At 49.2% G+C, this 22,992-nt stretch overlaps 1 protein-coding gene across 1 annotated transcript in view; it reads left to right on the forward strand.

The window, feature by feature from the left end:
* Window positions 1–21,153, forward strand: part of LOC147635119 (peptide-N(4)-(N-acetyl-beta-glucosaminyl)asparagine amidase-like) — a 43,608-nt gene extending 22,455 nt beyond the window's left edge. Inside the window, exons 6-7 of the mRNA XM_086803352.1 lie at window positions 8,070–8,152; window positions 21,039–21,153. Coding sequence (XP_086659478.1) covers window positions 8,070–8,152; window positions 21,039–21,153 — 198 coding nt within the window. The remainder of the gene's footprint in view (window positions 1–8,069; window positions 8,153–21,038) is intronic.
* The last annotated feature ends 1,839 nt before the right edge of the window (window positions 21,154–22,992 follow it).

Raw genomic sequence — 22,992 nt, forward strand, 5'->3', positions numbered from 1 at the left:
AATAGCATATAGCAATGTAGAGATATCTGCCGGTCTCTGCCCTCAGTCTAACCCACATGTACCTAGCCTGCTCATCTCTGCGGACTATATGTATCAGTGGCTGTAGCTCCTCTCTAAACAATACTGCCACTCCTCCTGAGCCCCGTCCTCTATGCTCTGAACGAGTCTCCTGTCTACAAGCTGTCTCCCATCGGTATCCACTAACATGTGGCATGGACTGTCCAGGAGCCTGATGCAAAAGAACACAGAGACGAGAGCTATGAGCTGAGAATGTCAAATCCGAGCCATATGATACAAAGTGGGACCATCATCATACAACGTATAAGAGAGAGAAATGAAATTAAATGAAATCTGTATTAACGTCTTCGAAAGGCCAAAATGAGCTATGAGGCCAAAAGTTTCAAATAATCTGGGTAGATGAAGTACAAATGTCAGTGGTGTGTAACAAAAAAAAGTGAGAAAAGATCTAAAGATCTATAGATCTAGAGGTCTATAGATCTAGAGATCAAGAGTAACATGGGAAAATGGGAAACTTGGGAAGCTACTAAGAGGCGAAGAAAGTGTCCACATGGAGACAACTCTGGGCGCGTGAGGCTCATGAATGTGTGAGGGTATAGACGAACCCTCAGTGGATGAAATCCCTCATAGGTCGCTGAAGCATGAAGACAAGCTCCTCCAGGGTGAACTGTCTGGAGGGTATCTGCTGGTGATTTGTGATGATCTCTCTAATCCTGAAGTGGTGCTCCCAAAGAAATCAATAAGCTGTCTTTGCATAGGACTTGTGTGTGCTACTCCTCCACTTATGAGAGTCTCTCTATGCCGGCGTATCTCTAGTAGAAAATGTCCTAGGCATCCCTGGTCACAGTAGTCCATCACTCTGGCAAGGGGGCCGAACCCCTCTCTGAAAAGGCAATGGAACCTCCCTCTAATCTCATAGTACACAGGGCATTGGCAGATGTAGTGCTCCTCCGTCTCTGGCTCTAGCTAACATAGCTGACATATACGCTGCTCTGCCGGTACACGCTGTGGTCCATATCTACCTGTCTCAATCCTCTGCTGATGAGAGGAAGTGCAGATCTGACCAATAGTGCATCTGATGCCATGTGACAAATGTATGTCCATGGATCTCGGACGAGTGATGAAACCATCCTCTGTGAGGCGAAGCAGGTGATCTCTGTAAAAACTCATCTTTGTCCCGTTGGTGATACCCATGTCCTCTCAGTGTCTAATCTGATAATATCCTGCTGGATGATTCTGTTCACCTCTGAGTGGTGCAAAGGCAGAGAAGGGGCATCTAAAGAGTACTGAAAAGGTGGCAATCTATCCATCAAGATCCCATGTAGACCGAACCATGTAGTCATCTGTGCATACCAACATGTCTCATCTCCCCTTTCTGCAAGCTGTCGTGATGACTCCAAAGTGAGCCTAGCATATCTGTGTCGAGGGAGCTCCCATAAACTGTGGAGGAAAGATACTGACCTAGTAAGAGCCTCTACTACGAGTGGTGCAGGAGCCATCTTTGCTCGAATGATCTTATGTGGGACTGACGGCTAACTGCGTATCATCCTAGCAATCATCATAACAAGAGGTCTCTCCATAGACCCCCATCCATTGTAGCCCCCCGATGATCTAGTCTTGGTCCCCAGATGGGGGCACCATGTAGTAGAGTAGGGGAGACCAAAGTATCAAACAGCCATAATTTGGTCTTGGGCTCCTGAAACTGTACCTGTGAGCACATCTTCTCTAGCATCCCTAGGGCAGCATATCCTCGTGTCAATCTCGCCTCAGCGGCTGCTTGCGTGGAAAAAGCTGGGCTCCTAAATAGGACTCCCAGATACACATAGGAGGTAACCTGCTCCACGATCTCTCCTCTATAAATGAAACCCGGTGCTGATCTGCCAATCCACTGCGCTGAGGTATTAAAAATCATAACCTTAGTCTTGTCCAGGTTGACCGTGAGGTCCCTGGCCTCCGTGTAGGCCTGTAGTGCATCCAAATGTCTCTGCATCCCCTCTGGAGAGTCTGCTATAACGACTGATTCTTGTCTATGCCCATCCAGGTTTCATCTTCATGCATAAGATCCATATCACTTGGCTCATCAGACAAGGAAACATCCACAGCATCAATCACATTCTCACAATCATAAACATGCTCATCCAAGAAGTCTCCAATGACCTGCTCCTCTTCATTCTTCAAAGCAATCAGCTCATGGTCCACATCTTGTCCACACATATAAGCACTCACATCATCATCCTCAAGTGAAAAGCTCTCTACCCTGTCCTCCTTGGTAATGGTTTGTATAGAAGAATCATCAAAACAAATATCATTATAAAAAGCATCTTTTTCGTTGGCCAAAAGAACTTGCTTATCCTCCCACATGGGTGTGTCATCACACATATGTTCAACATCCGCAGCCACAATCAAGTCATCACCAAAAGAGATTCCAAATCACTTTCCACAATAGCATCGACATACGATTGCAAGGACATCTCTTCCTCTACACAAATTGGCACCTCCATCTCTTCATTCGGCATAATAACGTCTTCGTCGACAACCTCGCTTTCCAAAAACGATGGCTTCTCTTCAAGACCTGTCAAGCACTCCTTTTGCTTTGGCTTTTTAACCTGTATGGAATCCTCATTCGGACACCCTTTCAACCACGAAAAGAACCCTGACGGCTTATCAAGCATACATTTATTCACCTGCTTTGGCCTTGAAGGCATTCCTTCAAGTAAAAAACATTTGGCATCCTTTCTAGCATTAAAGAGATCCTCATGCACACCCTCTGAATGCATACCGAGCTCTGCCATCTTCTTCATCTTCCACTCCTTGTCCCTTGCAATCTACACAGCATCCTCGGAAGCAAACCACTTACAAACAATCCTTTCTTCACAAACATCGGGGGAGCCTCACTCCGCAAAGAAAAACACCATCGATCCCACAACCCTGTGAGCACATGCAAAAAATCATCCATGTTTTGTCCTTGTCCCTGTCGCAAATCATTGAGTTCCTGCCATAGCACACTCGAGTCTTCAACTCGCTGGAACCGTTCCAAGAGAGCCTCTGTCAACCTGTCTAATGTCAAAACACTAGGTGGTACAGCCTTAACTTCCTTTGCTTCAAAACCTTTGAGCCAATCTCTAGCATCGCTCTTCAAAAAGATCCTCAAAAGTTTCAACACCTGCTCTTCATTATCAACAAGGTTGCTAATGCACGCAACCTCGAACCTCTCAAGAAAATCTACTACATCTTCATTAGAACCACCAAAAAACTCCGGATACGACATCATTTTTATCCCCAAGCTTCACCTTCAGACCGAGAAAACACTGGAAACACCTTCCTTCAATCTCTTACTCTGGGGCATACACCCACACCCATAGGCAAGAGAAATATACCTGAGCTCTCCTCAGTGGGGGCACCAGAAAGCTGTGAGGTGAAAACAAGAACAAAGACCATGCCTCTATAGCCCTTCACCTCCCAAACTTTGAAAATACTAACACGAACGGGGGCACCACCAGCCACTGGCTGGAACACTTCTCACAGTTCACCACCCACCCACACAATAAAGATAGCTCAAAACCACGATAGACAAATGATCATCCAGCAAAAACATACACAACACCATCCACACCACAACACTTTGGGAAATCCAGTCCCATCTTCATCACACTTCAAACAAACTCAGCAATTACACCAAAAACCAAGACTCTGGCTTGGATTTACTGCCAAGGGAATTCACCCTTGCGTCTGACAACCAAGCCTCTCTCCCGGTCTCTGCACTGCACTCTCTGCCTGCAGTCGCCACCCACACAAAAACCAGCCACTTCTCTCTCTTCAGAGGGCGCCCCACCAGCAACCCTCGACTTCAGCAGCTCTCTCTCTGTGTGTCACCTCCAGCCCTCTAAGCTCTTATGGTACCAGCCCTTCGCACCTGTCTTCAGCACTACCAACCACCTCTGCAGCAAAAACCTTTGCGCCTGCAGCTGCTTTACGTGCCAATCACCGCTACTTCCTGCACCAGAGCCACAGCTCCTCTAGCGGACCAAACAAGCGCCAGGCGGCCCCTCTGTCTTTTCTCTTCACTGACCACCAGCCACCGACGGCTTCACCCACGCCGTCAGCACGTCTCTTCACACAGTCGCCAGTCGTCTGTCTCCGCAGCGGCTTCTCTCCTCGTCGCTAGCAGCTCCCTCCGCTAGACCGCTTCTCCGGTGGCCCTCTTCCTCTCAGTCGGCGTTGCCAGCCATCTCCAGCACCTGCAGCCCTGCACAAGGTCACCAAGGCGGCCCCCTTCCTCTCACTGCTCCTTTGTCTTTAGCAGCAGCTACGCCAACCTCCTCCAACCTCTGCAGCGCACTCTCTGCTGGCTCTCCTCGCTCACACACGCTGTCCACCAGCGCTTCATCAAGGCGGCAACTCCACCTTCCCAACCCGACTCACCAGCCTCTGGAGAAAATCCCCAGCCAGGCATTTACGAGGCGGCCTTCTCACCTTTTCCACGCTCCACTCTTCGCCAACCTTCCAGATGATGTGCTGGCGAATACGTTGGTTGCAGCGCAAATCTCCACGCGGACCCTTCAAGTTGGCCACACTTATATTATTTTTTATTTTTATTCTAAAGCCTAGAAGATGGCCGCCAAAACAGAGACCCCCAAAGCAACCTTTCAGCTATACCAACTCAATCAACTCTGCGCCGCCAACAAAAGAAGCATCCACTCTTTCTCAGAGGCGGTCACCTTTCCACAGCTGCCACTTTTTCCGAATCTGTCGGTGCCCTGCATTTGGCAACCACCCGCACACCATACTGCTGCAATAAAAAAACTTCCAATCTCAAGCACCTGGTCCCGAAAAAAACAACACACATGTACTAGCTCACTGCAAAGCCATTCGCTCTGTACATTTGCTAGGGCATTCAGGGCAAAGCTTATTCGCAAACCATGCATCCCATATGTACACAAGCCCAAAACACCTTTCCGAAAAACGCCTGACACCGCCTTCATCAGGTACAGCCGACCCCACTTTGTTCAGCCCGACAGCCCCTTGTCTTGCAGCCGACAGCCTCTTCCAAGTCTTCCAGGCCTTGTACCAAGTCCAACACTGCCTCTTCTGCACTTTGTGCTCCAAAATCCTAGTTCTAGTTATCTTTTACTGGTTGCTTCTTCTGGACTAGCATCTGGATATGTCCATGGCATTTATCCAACATGCTCTTGGATGACTATCATCATCCCAATCCTTTCCCGAAGTCCCTGTGTCATCATCCATCCCTGACAACCCTTTTCTCTGAAAGCCCGGCCTGTTCTCGAAACCAGTTTGTCTCGGATGAAGATCTATGCATCTGTTCCCTCTAGTCCACAATCCATTCTTGCCCTGACTCTGAACACCGTCTTGGTCTTCATTCCTGAGAAATGAGTCTGGCACTCTCACATCACCCTTGGAGGGTAAACCGCCCTTGGGACCGTTGCCTGAGAACCTATCTGACTCACAAGACTGCCATCCCCTTTGGCTCTGTGGAACACCACCAACAAACCTCTTGGGATCTCTTCCCGATTTTGTGTTCCTGGCCTTGGGCTTCGTATCCGTGTACTTTTCTTGTACCTTGGACCTGTACACCATCATATGGGACTGATTCAGTGTTTAGCTTTGCTGAGCCTGATGCTCTGATACCAATGTAACATGCGGAAGCTCTGAGAGTCTTCTTTCAGCCCTAAACACTCCTGGGAAACCATGTGATGCAAAACGCAGATATGGAGAGAGAGTAGAGAGAGCGAGATATGCTGGAAATTCAGTATATTCATGTAGTACAGAAAGGGTACTCTAGTTCTACAGGCAGAGGCTGCCTTAAAAGGTGAACATCACCAAAATCTAGCCTAATACTTGATCCCATCCATAGGGGAGAGAATGATCTACTCAATGAGCATCCTTGCCTTTTATAGGCTCTTGAACAAATAGATGAGCTGGCCGACTGGCAGTATTTTCCATTAAACGCTGAGCGCCTGCAGCCGCCTTCATCAGGTACAGCCGACTCCACTTTGTTCAGCCGACAGCCTCTTCTTCCAGGCCTTGTACCAAGTCCAACACTACCTCTTCTGCACTTTGTGCTCCAAAATCCTAGTTCTAGTTATCTTTTACTGGTTGCCTCTTCTGGACTAGCATCTGGATATGTCCATGGGATTTATCATACACATGAGAGAGAGAGAGAGAGAGAGAGAGAGAGAGAGAGAGAGAGATTTTATTAACGTCTTCCAAAAGACCGAACTCGGCCTATGAGACAAATCGGTGTACCTGTATGGGGTATCCTCTGTCATCCCAACAAAATGAAAAAGTATTGTACTAAGAAGCTGAATCTGGGTGTGCAATAAGTACAATGGGTGGGGGAGGGGATGGAGCTCTACTACTAGGAGAATGCAAAGCTATATGCATGGAGTATACAATCATGATATGCAACCTAGCTAGCTCCATCCTGTACCATACTGGGGGTATAAAATGGTATACATCAATGAAGGGGGTGTCCACAGCTCCGTGAAGAGCATGGCTGGGTCTGCTCTGAAGCGAGGCAGTCGCTCCGCACCCTCTCTGTGAAACTGAGCTCTGATCTCTGTCATCTCTCTCTGGTATAGGCGTGGTGTCCGAAAGCTAGGTGTCCTCTGTCTCCTACGGGCTTTGAGTGTCTTTGCTCTCTGGAGAGTAATTCCCTGTCGTGTAGGGGCTAGGAGTGGGATGGATCTCTGAAAAAATGTAGTAATCTGTGTCTGTCGTCCCCCCTCTGGAGCTATTTGAGCCTGTAATGATGTCTCTCTGTGACGCTGTATGTCTAGAATGAATCTCCCTAGTATGCGTTGGTCTGTTGCCTCAAAGATCTAGCGTAGGGAATGTGGCTCTCTGAATAAAATGGGATATCTCTCTTTGATGGCTGTATATCCTCTGCATCTGCATACATAATGCTTCTCACTCTCCACCTCCTCTCTGCACAATCTGCATACCCTCTCCTCTCGGGGGATCCGTGCTGCTTTGCCAGTCTCGATCTCCAATCGATGTGATGAAACTCTAGAGTCTAAGCTGACCAATAGCCACTCGGGAGCCGTGTTTTAAGAAGCCCTCCATGTATCTAGGCCTCTCTATAAATCCATCATGAGTGATACTCGTGAAGTGATCTCTGTAGTATAGCATCTTCGGTGGAAGAGGCTGTGTAGGCGATATCCATGTCTCTCGTGTATAGAGCTGCCATAGGTCCTGTCTCAATACTCTGTTCCTCTCACTATGAGAGAGATGGATATGTGAAGACTTTTTAGTGGCTCTGTTCACACACACCTATCATTTGGTACTTGGATAAGGCTTCTTGAACAACAAGCGTTAGCCATATGCTTAGCTTGTAATGCCCTTCCATGCTGCAGTTCATGTATGGTCTTCGTAACATGATGTATGTTAAAGAGGGAGAGAGAAGGGAGGTGTGATAGATCTGAGGGGATGATGTTCGGAAGTGGTAGAGCTTTTGGGCGTAGGCATGCCGAATGGCCGGATCTGTGATGGGGTGGGTGGCCCGTGCTCAAGGAGTTTTCGCCAAGCCCCCCTACTATTATCACTCAAAAAGGATCGGTAGAGATATCATCCTTGCACTCCACCAAAAACATTGTCTTCTTATGACGGGTAGGCATTGTACCATCCTTTGTGCATGGTGCTCAGTGAGAGAGTATGGGGGGGAGGTGGCGGATGCGGTTACAATATCGTCTACAAAAGACTCAAGTGCCTACGAGAGATTTATAAACGCATGCAAGATGCCAAAATGGCATATGAGACCAAGAAGGTACAATGTATATACACTCTTTAATAGGAGATGCATATACTATCTCTAAGAGTTATAATAACAACAAAGGAATAGAAGTTGAATTGTGTAGGTCAATATGCATGGCTGGTACGAGGAATGGCTCCCATGAAATGTGCCTTAACTAGGGCTGCAAGCTCGCTCTTTGTCAAGCAATGGGGTTAGAGAACTTCATCTTTTGAGGGATGAGAGAGTTAGTTATGCTGTGCAAGCTTTGCAACACCATTGTAATAAGGCTCTTTTTTCTCAGGAGGGAACGAGAAATCCAAGTCAAGAAGAAATTGAGCACTACGTTCTCTTTCAGCTTCTTATATGGTTTAAGAAGTCCTTCAGGTATTTATATTGCATAACAATCACTGGCAACCTTTTTTTGTGAAGAAAATGTTTGCATTATCGTACTTTAACAAGTTATTTGTCGCCTACGTTGCAAAGGAACACCTTAATTGTATTTAAGACTTTTGGCTTTGTTTTTTTTAAAACTAAGGCTTTTTTCGTTATAAAGTGGATGAAAGATGATGAATTTTAGATATTCTTCTAACAAATTGGATGAGTGCTTCACTACTTTCAAGGAGAACACGTAAGCAAATACTATTCAAGTATTCTCAAGAAAATTCATGGCTGAACCTTCAGATTCTTCTACACCGCAACATAGCCAAGTCCACTTCAAGGCCAACATTTGGAAGCAGACAAAGAAGAAGATATTAAAGAATGATGCTACAACTTGGGATTTTTTTTTTTTCCGGAGAAAAGATTCTTTCATTAGTTATATAAAAACGCCCGTAGGGCTACAACAGAATCCTCTCCTGCTCATAAGAGAACAGAGCAGAGATCAAAGCAAAGCAGCCAGGGAGACTCTCCCTAGGTGCTAAAAAGTACACGTATCAGTACAAAGAACTGATGGGCTATATCATACAATAGGAGGGGGGAAAAGCCAAACAGGTGGCCTGTAGTGCCAGCGGGGGGACCCCGTGTGTAGGGTATAGAAGGGGCCGGTGCGCCAAGTGGTGTGAAAGGCCTGGCGCCGCAAGATCGCCTTATTCGAGTCGCCCCGGATGCGGTCATATTGTCCTCGCAGGGTGTGGATCAACTCCTGCCAAATCCCCCGAACAGTCTCTGCTGGCTCCAGTCTCCCCTCAAAGGCCCTGAAACATCGGGCCCTCCAGGTGAACCAGATGGTGAGGCTGTTGAGGAGCTCCCATCGTAGATCCCTCTCCTGTGTCCAGTCGGCGAACGAGAAATTTGGTGAAGGAACAAGGCGAGGCTGGCCCCTAATGAATCTGATGGCCTGGTTGTCCTGCTCCGTCTCATAGCCCATAGCACGCCCTGACGAAGTCGACCAAGCAGCGGCACCCCACATATACATACCCTCTGGAGAGAGGGGGCCCAGAATGCGCAGCATCCGCAGCCAAATCTGCTGCGCCTGAGGGCAGTCCCATAGGCAATGTCTCTGTGTCTCCGTAGGGTGGCCGCATCGGACGCAAGCCGCCGGAAGACCGCTGTAGACAAGCCAGGTGCCAACTACAGAGCTCCTGTGGCCGACCAGCCACTGGAAAGTCGAGATCCTGCGTGCCTGTCGACTACCCAGAGCCTGGTCCAAAAGTCCTCCAGAAACTCCTGTGAGAGTCCCTGTAGCCGCCAGTGCCCCGATGCAGCTGGAGAGACCATCCTGCTCGCCGTCAAAATATGTCGCCCCAACCGAACAGTATACTGGAAAAAGGTGATCTCTGCGGCCTCAAGGGATGCATAAGGATCATGCCACTTGTACTCGCCAGGGTCCCACTGGAGCCGGGCCAAAGGGTGCGCTGCATATGCCCATATGCGCCAATCGGAGTCCACATCTCCAGGGTCTGGGTCAATATGCCACTTCCGAGAAGCGGCAGCCACTACCCGTATCCTCTGAAAGATGCACTCTGTAACCAAAGGCGACTCCACCTCCACTCTCTGCATTCTGCCCTCATCTTGGATCTCATAGTAGAGGCATCTGCCATCCTCAGTGCAAGCTCTGACAGCAATCAGGATCTCCAACTGTATAAAGGCTCCCATCCACCGTGGGGCCACTGGCTCGAGAGGCGTGAACCACTCTTTGAGAGTGCCTCCTGAATGTCATCCCTCATAATCAACCCCCCTCTGAAGTGACTCAGCCTCTCCACCTGGATCTCCTTTGGGAGACTGCAGAAGGCCTGCTAGTCTCCAAAACTACGTGCTGGGCCTGCCGCCAATGGTCCCCAGGCTAGACGAGGCCGAGAACCTAGCATATGACCCTGCTCTGTGCGAACCGCTGGGCTCCACATGAGCGGCTGTCTGGCCCGCTCCTCATCACAAGAAGGAGGTCTCTGAGAGAGTCCCGGTCTTAGCAACTCCCAAGCTCTTAGGATGCTCAAGGCAAATCTGTCCTCCCATCCTCTACTGAGGCCTGTCCTCCTCATCTCTATGAAGATCCATCGTATCTCTGGTGCCCAAGTGCCCCGTGTTGGGGGAGCCCAAGCCTGCAGCCGCTGCAAAAGAAGCTCTCTCCAAGGCTCAGCGCCTGGAAGCAGCCCCTGAACAATAAGCTTCCCCAATAAGGCTCTACTCTGATCAACTGGATCTATAATGCCCAAGCCTCCCTGGGCCAACGGAAGTGTAATAACTGCCCAAGCAACCTTAGCCCGGGCTGGCTGACCATCCCGCCCAGACCAAAGAAAGTTCCTGATCAGCCTCTATACCTGGCTAATGCAAGAGCTCGAGAAGATCCAGCAAGACGTGATGCACCACATGGTCGCTAAAAGCACCTGATTTGCCACCACCACCCTCCCAGCCAAGGAGAGCCGAGCTGTACTCCAATACAAAAGTTTCTTTCGAATGCTCAGAAGAAGCGGGGCAATCTGCTGCTCAGGTGACAAATCTAGTCCAATCTGGCATCCCAAATACCGCATTGCTGTGCCAGGAGGAATCCATCTAAAACTCGGGTCTGGGCTCCATACCGGAGTGGGAGCGCTATTGATCCAAATGGCCACTGTCTTGCGCCAATTGATCAATGCTCCCAAAGCTGCACTAAAAACCTGGAGCGACTGCTCTGCCTGCAGATTGGCCTCATGGCCATGCAAAAATAAACCCGTGTCATCTGCAAACTCAGCATCGAGCAAGTCCTCCCCCCGAACTGGGAGCTAGAGTCCTCTCAAACCAACCTCCTCTGTCGTCAGATACATACTCATAGCCTCCGCAAAGAAGAGAAAAAGAAAGGGGGCGAGAGGACACCCCTGACAGACTGATCTGGTCAACTCAAAACTCGGCCCCCGTCCTCCTGCAATCAGCACCTGGCTACGAGCTGTGGAGTATAGAGCCGCCACCCCTCGGATCCAAACTGGCTCAAAGCCCAGGCGAAGCATAGTGCCCTCTAAGAAACCCCAATCGACTCTATCGTATGCCTTCTCAAAATCGAGAAGCATCACAACCAAGTCCTCACCAAGAAATCTAGCTCGGGCCGTCGCCTCCCAAAATGTGAAAATGTTGTCAAGGATACCGTGCTCCTTGACGAATCCTGTCTGGGTAGCATGAATTAACTTCCCCAGGAAGGGCTGGATCCTCAAACTCAAGGCCTTTGCTAAGACCTTGTATATAGTGTTGAGGATCGTAATAGGTCTCCAATGCCGAATATCATCTGATACTCCCTCCCCCTTGGGGATGAGAAAGATCAAGCTCTTTGAAAAGCTCTGTGGCATCACCCCAGTGTCCAAAACATACTGAAATCCCCTGCGGAGGCCTGGCCCCAAAAGGTCCCAATAGCGCATAAAAAAGGCAGGCGTCAATCCGTCCTCCCCGGGGCAACTATGGCGCGGAAGGACCCTCAAGGCCTCAGCAAGCTCAACCTCTGAAAGAGGCTCACCCAGAACTGTACGCATACGATCTGTGACCCTCCTTTGCACATGGGCCCACACAGTCTGTCTGCAAGCATCCCGAGCCTTAGTGGTGGCTGGCTCTGCTGAAAGCAGGTCTCTATAGAACTCAGTGGCAATGGCTCTGATCTCCCCGGGCTCAGTGGCTACCGATCCGTCCGGTCTCCCAAGCTGGCGGACTCCTGCTCGAGCATGGCGGGGTCCAGTAATCTCAAAAAACTCCCCAGTCACTCTATCACCAAGCTGCGTCCACTGAGAGGCCTGGCGATGATAGTAAAACTCATGTCTCTGCTCCTCTGCCTCTCTAACCTCCTGGCGTGCCTGGTTAGCTGGGACGCCACCCACTCACATGTAGGCTGCTGCTCCTGCAGGTGCTGAAGCGAAGCAAGGCTACGTCTCAGTCGCTGCTCCCGCTCGCGAGTCTCTCCCAGCTGTGTCAAGGCTGCAGCGTGCAAAAAAGAGCTGAGCTCGATGAGTCCCTGGGCACACTGGCCTGCTGCATCCTGGTCAGAGCTCTGACTATCATGCCATATCCTCTCAATGTCCTCAGCGAGACTAGGATCTGTAAGTACCCTCTCTGGGATCCTCAACTGCAAGCTGGTCTCCCGTGTCCTCTCCTCAAGTGTCAAAATAACTGGCGCATGGTCTGAAAAAGAGGTGCCAGCAAGAATGCCAACGGAGCCCCCACGCTCCCCCAACCTGTCGCCCACATAGAAGCGATCAATCCGTGATAGATTAGTCCCTCCCTGCCGACGATCCGATCGAGAGAAACTAAGACTGTCCTGAGAGGGGGAGAAGGCCTCATGCTGCCATGCATCAGTGATCCTCAGTGACATGCAAAATCGCTCCCAAGCTGCAAACTCCGTGCCGTGCACTGTAACATGACTGCCTCCCACTCTATCGGCCGCGTCCTCAAGCATGTTGAAGTCTCCCCCGACACACCAATATGCGGCCTCTGGCAATGCATCCGTAACCTGGGTCCAGAACTCTGCTCTGGCACTAGCATGGTTGGGCGCATAGACATTGAGCACGCCAAAGAGCTCATCATGCGTCCTCAGAATGATATACTGTGCTCTACCAGGCACAATGATCCCGCGATCCACAATGGCCTGCCGCCATACATCCGCAATGACCATACATACTCCTCCCTGCCCACCCAATGGGCCAAACCCTGCAGACCAAAAGGTGTCCCATCTACCAGGCATCACCGAACCATGTCTCCGGATCCTGCTCTCACCCAGATGGTGCTCTTGCATCATCAAAATATCAATGCTGCCCCCAACCAAGCATCTCTGAAGCTCCTGCCTCAAGCAGCCACGATAACGTATATAATGTGCGCCGCCAAGGCCCTGTACATTCCATGAGATGATCCTCATGGAGGACCTGCTGAGGTGGATGCTGTCTCAACCATACGGCGGGCCTTTGCTAGCGGCTTGGAGGGAGAATAGTCCCATCCGAGCGGCTACGAATCTGCCCACCCGGTGTGCTGCAAGAATCTCGGATTAGGCGCCAGTGGCTGTGTCCCATGGCGACTACCTCCCGCTCAGACAGAGCAACCTCGTGTATGCATACATATCCAGGGTCGCGTGCTAAGTCTGCCACTATACGAACGACCAAATGTCGAATCCCTGAGGCATCCACACTCCCTGGATCAAAGAAAAAATGAGCCAACTCCCATAGTCGGCCTATCACATCTGTCACCTCCAGATCGCTCACATGGTGAGAAAACTCAACTGCCTGAGTCTTCAAGGTGCTAAGAGCGAGATCCAGAGTCCACTCCCGGTCGCAAGGGCCACAAAGAGGGAATGAGAAGGCCACCGCTGAATCAAGTGCCTCCTCCCCGCGGGCCGGAGGTATCACTACATGAACTCTGATGGGTGCTGGCTCATGGGGGCCCTCTGCTCCAAAAAGCCGCGTGAAGGAGTAATCAAAAGCCTCCGAATGCTGTCTAGTGTCGAGACGACTCAGCCGACTGCGGATAGAGGATATCCGTGAAGCCCGAATCGGCATGGTAAGTCTCCTCTGTGGTGCTCGAGCAAGGTCGGTGCTCAATGTCCTCCGGACTGCAGGTGAACGCCAGGGCTTCCCGGGGAGCTGAGGCAAGCGGGGGGGGGGGGGGGGGGAGAAGGGGGTGGAGAAGGAGCCGCTACCGAAACCGGAGCGGGAACGGGAGGAGGCGAGGGTGGAAGCGAGGCGGTAGGGGGGGACGGGGGAGGGGGGGGTGGGGGCGAAGGAGGGAGTGCTGGCATCTCCTGGTCCTCAGTCGGCGCTGGGGTCTCCTCCTGGAGGGGAGCAAAGCTGTTTCTCACGGGAACCCAGTGATGCTGAGACTGTGGCTGTTGCTGCATCGGTCTCTGGGCGTGCTGCTGTGGCTGTCTCCCTCGACGGCGTCCCTGTCCAGGCTGCCACTCCGAGGTCTCTGTGGGCTGGGCAGGTGTCCCGGAGGCTGCCTGCCGAGCCGCGTCTGTGGGTGGGCCATTAGGGGCCTGCTGCTGCGGTGAGGGTCGGGGTCTCCTGCGAGGGCAGGCCTTGGCCAAGTGGCCGACTTGCCTGCAAATAAAGCACTGGTTCGGGAGCCCCGAGAACTCCACTCTCTGATCAATCCATCCCCCCCCTATCCTGGGTAGCTGAATGACCTTCGGAAGGGAGGAGATGTCAGGAACCAAAACTCTGACCGAAGGTAGCCCAGCTGCTCTAGCCACCACTGAAGCGGGTGTGGGGCCAGTCTCAAGCACCGAGCCCACCAATGCTCCGAGCCTCGAAAGGAGCGGAAGGTACTCGCGGGCGGAGTCCAGGGAAGCAAACTGTAACATGGAAAAGGCACTCTCCCTGCTCGGCCGCTGCTGGGTCAAAGCCATGCTGCCAAGGTCTGAAGAATGCCCGAGCTCCCTTCATGTCAAGGGACTCATGGCAAGGACCTGGGCCACGCTCTGGGCTGTCTCGAACTCGATCTGGTAGTGTCCACACGGCCCAGTAGCTGAATGTCCAGGATCTTGCCCATATCTGCAAGAAGGCGGGCCTGGAGAAGATCCCGGATCTCCCCTCTGCTGGGGTGAGTGCCGACTATACGGCAGATGGTGGAATGTGCCTGGAGGCGTTCCACCTCTGCAGCGAGGCTCGCTTCCTCTTCTGGCGAAAGAGAAAGCCTGATGGGGGTATCCTCAGGGGCGGGCGAGGGGGCTGCGGAAGAGTCCCTTTGAGGTGGGGCGGGAGGAGCCTCCATCAGAGTTTGAAGCTATGGCGAAGGCGGAACGAATGCGGAGAGGCCTGCAAGAACCGAGCTGCACACAAAGGGGCAGAGGGCGAAGTCTTGTGGAAGATATCAAGTTCTGCTAAAGCTATGCTATGGGCTGTCGGCATGCATATGCTAAAGATATGTATACCTTTGTATTTGATGATGTCATGTGAGTTTTATTTGTTTTGTCTCGTGAGTGTTGTTGCATGTCAATCATATTGTACAAATATATAGCATATGTTATGTGAAGATCTTTCATGATGATGAAGCTTTGATGATGATATATGAAGATGATGATGAGTTCTCCTGCCATAAGCCTTGTATCATCAGAGTCGATGATGAGTGTGTCTTGTATGAGTTGTGGAGACAATCCCATTGAATGTATGCCTGAGACAAGAGATTGAGATAATACCATGCTATACCTTGTTCTCTTTCCCCCCACCCCCCTTTCGCGCTACTGCCGCCCCCCCCCCCCCCCCCCCCCCCCCCCCCCCCCTTCTTTTTGGTTTTTTCCGCCCCCTGGGGGTTTCTTTCTTCTGATTTCATCACATAAAGTGGGAGTAGAGTTGCATTTGTGCTTCCGCGGTGGGAGATAAAGCTTGGGAGAATAACTGTGAGCACTTTGTGTGCTTTTGGTGCAGTGTTTGCACATTTTGCAGGGAGTCAGGCATTGACATGTTGCATATTGCTATGGCAACCACAGGTGAGAGCTCTTCATTGCTTCACATCAAGAAGCTTGAAGGCTCACATAATTATGATATTTGGCAAACCCAGTGCTATAATGTGTTGCTCCAGAAAAAGCAGCACAAGCCTATCAAAGAAAGGGGTGTAATGCCCGCTTCTCTTACTGCTGAAGAGTGGGAAGATATGGATGAGCTGGCAAGATCTACTATCATGTTGTCTGTGTCAGACTCTTTACTTTTCAGCATTCGTGAAGAGAAGACAGCTTGGGGAATGTGGCAAAGATTGCAGGACTTGTATGCCCAGCAAAGTGCCTCAAGCAAAGTGTATTGGTTGAAGAAACTCATAGGTCTTCAGATGAAGGAAGGGGCGTCTATGGCAGCCCATCTAAATGAGTTTAATGGTATTGTCAGCCAAGTTATAAATCAAAAGTTGGCAATGGACGATGAGTTCAAAGCCACTTTTCTCTTATGCACTTTGCCAGAGAGTTGGGACACATTCAGGACAGCCACTAGCAATTCGAATGCTATGCTGTCATATGCAGATGTTGAGGGTGCTCTTCTTCAAGAAGAGATGAACAGGAAAAACAACTCTGTTGGAAAGTCCAATGCAAGGAATGCACGTGGGAGATCCCAGCAAAGGGGTAAAAGCCAAGAACGGGGAAGGAGCAAGTCCCGCTCCAAAAAGGACTTGGAATGCCATTATTGTGGCAAGAAGGGACACATCAAAAAGCAATGCTACAAATGGAAAAATGATCAAAAGGAAAAGGAAAAGGCAAAGACAAAGACAAAGATGAAGCCAAAGATGTAAAGCCAAAGGGCAAAAGTGGAGTCAGATTGAAGAAATCAGTGTGTCACATGCAGGTGACAGTGAGGATGAGGTCCTATTCACGTCTTCACTTGATGCCCGTTCACTTCTTACAGGAGATGGTCATGGTATGCACTCAAGGATCATTGATTCAGGTGCCTCCTTTCATGTCACAGGTTGCAGAGACTTTGTTTGTCAGGTATACTGTTGGCAATGAAGGAGTAGTTTATTTGGGTGATAACCATGCATGCAAGATTCTTGGCAGAGGTGATGTGAGGCTTGTGTTTTCAGATGGCTCACAGCTTATGCTCCATGATGTCAGGCATGTGCCTGAGATCAAGAAGAACCTGCTTTCTACTGGACAGCTTGATGATGCTGATTATGTTACCACATTTGGTTGTGGAAAGTGAAAAATTAGTAAGGCTCACTGGTTGTTGCCAGAGGCTCTAAGGTGGACACTCTTTACTTCATGCATGCAGGTGTTTGTCACCATGCTAATGTAAATGCAACTGAGCTGTCGGAAATCTCTATGTGGCATAGCCGGTTGGGGACACATGAGTGTCAAGGAATGGAGCAATTGTCTCGTTTGGGTTACTTGTCTTCTCTAAAGTTTCAAGTTTTCAGTTTTGTGAGCATTGTATATATGGTAGGCAACTACAGTGCCCCCACAAGAAAGCTCTTGGACAGAAAGATGCTCAGTTAGAGCTTGTACATACAGATGTATGTGAGATGCCTCAGCTTTCTTTGGGAGGGGCAAAATATTTTGTGTCTTTTATTGATGATGCCACACGCAAGGTGTGGGTTTAATCCTCTTCGTTTGAAGAGTGATACATTCTCAGTGTTTGAGAAGTTTGTTGCTCTTGTTGAGAATCAAACTGGCAAACATTGAGGCTTTGCGTTCCGACAATGGTGGAGAGTATATGTCCAAACAGTTTCAGGACTTTTGTGATGCTAAAGGCATCAAGAGGGAGCTCTCTAGTCCTTATGATCCTCCACAAAACGGGACAGCAGAAAGGATAAACAGGACCATTCAGGAGAAGGTCCGTTCTATGTTGTCACATGCTGCATTACCTCATGGTTTTTGGCTGAAGCTGTTATGACAGCCGTTCATCTTATAAACAGGTCACCTAACACGAGGCTTGGTGGGAAAGTGCCAGAAGAAGTATGGACAGGGAAGCCTCCGTCATACAAGCACTTGAGAGTGTTTGGTTGCGTTGCGTACGTGCACATACGCAGGGAAATGCGCACCAAACTTGATCCTAAGTCTCACAAATGAATATTCCTAGGATATGGTGACAGAGGTGAAATGGGGTATAGACTTTGGGATCCCGTGAATAGAAAGATTATACGCAGCAATGATGTCCATTTTTGATGAAACATGCATGTATAAGGAGCCTGCAAGGCAACAGGAGCGTGGAGAGTCATCTTTGATGATGATGGACATCATGGACAACAACCAAGGGCTGTAAATCAGCCATTACAGCAGCAAAACCAGCCCTTAAATGGTGCTGAAAATGGTCCAAATGGACAGCCAGAGATGGCAGAAGGATATCCCTATGGATATACCACAGTTAGAGGAGATACCGGGCATGATTTTCAGCCTTATGGCATGGAACAGGAGCCACCAATAGGTGATATGCAGGCTGGACAGCAACCTGCAAATGATGGTCATTGGGTACGGAGGTCCACAATACCCTCCAGAGCCCCTGACAGGTTTGTTCCAGGGGTTGACTACTTGATGCTTACTGACTGTGGGGAGCCCTCATGTTATAAGGAGGCTTTACAGAGGGCAGACAAGGCTCTTTGGGAGCGTGCCATGAAGTCAGAGATGGATTCTCTGCACAAAAATGAAACATGGAAGTTGGTGCATTTGCCTGCAGGCAAGAAGGTTTTGCCCATGCAAGTGGGTTTACAGGCTCAAAGTTGCACCAGATGCAAAGCCAAGATACAAAGCCAGGTTAGTGGCTAAGGGCTTCAAGCAGGAATATGGTGTGGACTTTGATGAGATCTTCTCTCCAGTGGTCAAAATGACCACACTTAGAGCTGTGTTAGCTTGGTTGCACATGATGATCTGGACTTCATTCAGATGGATGTGAAGACTGCTTTTCTTCACGGTGATCTCCATGAGGAGATATATATGCAACAACCAGAGGGTTATGCAGTGAGTGGAAAGGAGAAGCTTGTATGCAAGCTGAAAAAGAGTCTTTATGGGCTCAAACAGGCACCAAGAGAATGGTATCATAAATTTGATACATTCATGAAATCCCAGAAATTCAGGAGAAGTGACATAGAATTCACTGCTTATACACCAAGAAAGCTTTGGATGCAGTCTATTGATCCTCATCTTGTATGTTGATGATATGTTGATTGCCGGGAAATCTCGTAAGGAGATGGATGCCTTGAAGCAAAGGCTGCATCAAACCTTTGATATGAAGGATTTAGGTGATGCAAATCACATTTTGGGTATGCGGATACTTCTGGACAGAAATCAGCATGTGTTGTATTTGTCTCAGAAGGAATACATTGGCAAAGTTTTGCAGAGTTCAAATTGGACGGGGGGAAGAAGGCTAGTACTCCTTTTGCCTCCATATGTGAAACTCAGTGCTATGGACAGCCCACAGTCAGATAGTGGCAGGGCTGATATGGCCAAGATTCCGTATGCTTTAGCTTGTGGCAGTCTCATGTATGCCATGGTTGCTACTAGGCCGGATATTGCATTTGCAGGTGGGAGTGGTTTCTAGATACATGGCCAACCCTGGCAAGAAGCATTGGGAAGCAGTGAAAGGTGTCATGAGATACCTGAAGGGCACACAGGATATGTGCATTTGTTTTGGCAAACAGATGCATTAAGTGCATGGTTACACGGATTCGGATTATGCTGGTCATCCAGATAACCGGAAGTCTACTACCGGTTATGTGTTTACATTCACAGGAGGTGCTGTGTCATGGATATCCAGGATGCAGAAGTGCACTGCCTTATCTACTACAGAGGCCGAGTATATTGCAGCCACAGAGGCTTGCAAGGAGGCATTATGGCTATCTCGGTTAGTGGTTGATTTTGGTTATACAGGGGATATTCCATTGTTGCATTGTGACAGTCAGAGTGCCATCCAGTTGGCAAAGAACCCTGTCTTTCATGCAAAGACGAAGCATGTGGATGTGAAGTATCACTTCATCAGAGAGGTGATAGAGAACAAGCAAATTCAGCTTGTTAAGATTCATACGGATGACAACCCGCTGATCTGTTGACAAAGATTGCCTCCAGAGTGGTTTGCTCATTGCAGACACTTGATGGGCATTGGATGAGGCCAGTTTCAGCCTTGATATGGCCTTGTATATTATCATGTACATGCTGATTTTTCTTTTCCTTCATTTAAGGGCACTTTGCCTTTAAGTGGGAGGTTGTTGGGGTAAAGGCACTATGCCCACCCTTATAGTGTGTACAAGCCCATAAGTTATAGTACATAGTACACTTAGTACTTTTAATGTACTAAGTGCACACTGTGTACTAGTGCAATATACATGTGTGATAGGGAGTCACACACTCATCTTGGTGAGTTGACTTATCCCCACAACTCTCTCTCTCTCTCTCTCTCTCTCTCTCTCTCCCTTGTTTCTCTGTGTATGTCTCCCACATGAATAACTCTAACCCTAATTCTCTCTCCCATTCACACTCAAGGAAGTTCTTAGGGTGCACTAACAAAAGCTGGTTCTTTAAAGTGCACAAAATTGAGAAAAGACGTAGTAAAGGAAGAGAGAAAAAGCAATGACAAAGGAAGACTCGATTCTTTCTACCTAATCTGTGCATTACTGTACTGAGTAAAACTGGCATACTATAAAAAATGTTGCCACACTTTTGCAGAAAAAAACTGTTTATAATGCTCAAATAGCATGGTTGTGGAATAGAGCTAGAAAATCTTTTGTGGTTCTCTTTCAGCCGCTGAAAATCTGACTTAAAGTGCCAACTTTGCATTAGCTGCCTTAATTTGCATTTGCATTGCATTCACCTTTGGTGGGTAGCCTGATGTCTTCATTCTGTTTTTCCTACCCTCACACTGATGGCCTGTTGTATCCCTTCATAAATCATGGCTTAAAACATCTGCTAAACCTTAAGACTGACAGTAGCCTAGCATGACATATTCATCTGAGCGTTGGAGCTGATGCATGCAACCACTAGTGTGCATGCTATCCTCCTTTTATTTCTTCTCTAAGAGTATATCCCATTTCTGCTCTGTCAAGGTAAGAATTTGTAAGGCAGCCATTGCAGCAATGAATTTGCAAATAATATAAAATTGGGTTTCCATGTTGGATAAGCTCACGAATACAACCACAAGACGCTATGGGAGAAGTTTGAAAAGTGTGGCATGCACTTAGTTTCAAAACATAGAGCATAGGAAGTGTTGACAAAAATAATCACTCATCTGTTCTACATATATACATGGATTTCTGTTTACAGACCGTCATAAAGTTTGTAATTCAGTTGAATGATAAGCCCACTTGTACCTTGGCTCATAATCTTTCAGCAGCATATACAGATATTCATTTACTTATTTCAGTAGCTCGCTTTGTTTTCCACTTAAAATGGTTTGAGCTGAAATTGATACTTCATTTTCAAAATCAGGTGGATAAATGCAGCACCCTGCTTTCTCTGTGAGCAGAAACCGGCTGGTGCTGGGATAGGCAAGCCTACTTCTGAAGACCTTCAATATGGGGCAGATCGTGTTGAGTCTTTATAGGTAACCTTGAAATCTTAAACATTGTCTTTCTTCTTCTTTTGTAAGTTAAAAGAAAGTGTCTAATGAAATATTGGGTCTGTTTTATGTGTGTATGGATGTTGGGTAGGCAATCCAAGTGACAAAAGTTGATGCAATTAATAAGGTCTCATAAAAAATCGAAAGCGAGCGCTGGAGCTTCCCCGTCTGCGCACCTGTCGCCTTCGCCATCCCCCAACCCCTCTCTGTTGGGCTGCCCTCCGCCACTGTGCGTTCTGCCTGCCTCCTCGTTGCCTGGTTCTGCTCCCCTCCACTTCTGCCCTATTGAGCCCCCGCCTTATCCCCTTGCTCTGCGATTCAGCCCACCTTCCGCCCTCGCCCAGCCCCCCTGGCTGCCCGGTTTTCGCCCCCCGCCGTCATGCTCCTCCACCCTATTGAGCTCCCACATTTCTCTCCTTCCAGCTCTGCGGTGCCCCCCCGCCCCCGCCCCCCCCCCCCCCCCCCCCCCCAAAAAAAAAAAAAGAAAAAAAAGAAAAAAGAAAAAAAGAAAAAAGAAAAAAAGAAAAAGAACAAGCCTTTCCTCTCATTTGTCAGGTGTTTTCAGCTTTCTGGTTGTTTTTCTCTTTGGCGAGTGACGGCATCTTCTGGTCTTCACCCCTTCAAGAGGACTCCATGGCAGCTGCTCCATCATCCCGGCCGAGGCTGCCGTCCCTTGCCTTTCCTTCTTTGAAGTGGACCTCAAGCTCCTCGCTTCGACAGTCGCCTCCTTGGGAGGCCTCCACCTTGTCAGCAAGATTGTGGGAAGCCACCCGGCATGTAGACAGCTGAGGGATCTTTTGTAGGCAAGCCTTATGGCGGGGCCTAGAAAGATTACTGATATGCATCCTCCTTTGGAGTGTGGATACTACTAGGTTGAGTTTGATTCGCCTCCTCTGCAGCATCTGACAGAGTCATGTAGATGAGCCCCGTCACACTGCATAGGACTCGGGCCTTCTTTGTGAGGTGGCAGCACGGCCTTCGACCTAACGTGCAACCCTCTGGCTGGTATGTTAGGCCTTACCGTGATAGTTTGCTTTCTTGGTCTCAAGAAGGAATATCTTCCCCTCCTCCCCATGACATGTGGTGTTATCAGGAGAGTGATGGAATCCCCCACCATTGCCACTTCGGTTCTAGCTCGGACGGCATAGATTCCGTCTTCGTATGTGCATAGTCTCTCCAGAGTAAGTTCCTCGTGTCATATCGCTTCCTTGCCTCTGTGGAGCTCCTATTTTGCAGAGAGTTGAGTTTCTCTGGTCTCCTCAGTCAATGCTTCATTCGCTGGCAGATGGGACACCTTGCTAGAGCTTTTCCATGCCGCTAGTCTAGGGAGGGCGCCTCCAATGGGTCCCCTCCCCCCCTCCGTGGGGTTCCCAACTTAGCTCCTCATCTGTTTTTTTTTTTTTTTTTTTTTTTTGGGGGGGGGGGGGTATCCGTCCCTAAGGATCCCAGTGTAGGAGAGTTGTTGATTGTTGGTCTGAGGTGGAACTACCATCAAGCTTCCACAACAGAGTGGCGACGTTGGGTGCGCTAGCTTGGCAGGCCAAAGGAGGATACGATTTTGTTAGAAAAACCGTCTCGAGCACTTATCTTAACAGCCCGTCAAGGAACCCGTTGCCGGCCCCCCCTCTCTGGAGACCGTTGCCTCATTGTGGTCCCACTCCCGACATCCAGATTCCTGCGAGGCCCTCTGACCCTTCAAAGCCTTCAGTGGGCCTAACCTCACAGCCCGTCCTCCTCTCTCCCTCGTTCGCAAGAGAACCTTGCTTCCTCTGAGCTCCTCGTCCTCCCCGTCATCATCATCACCCCTTTGGCTCCTTCCGTCAC

The sequence above is a fragment of the Cibotium barometz genome, chromosome 10 (genome assembly GCF_041138505.1).
Source record: "Cibotium barometz isolate CiBa-2024 chromosome 10, ASM4113850v1, whole genome shotgun sequence".
NCBI lineage: Eukaryota > Viridiplantae > Streptophyta > Polypodiopsida > Cyatheales > Cibotiaceae > Cibotium > Cibotium barometz.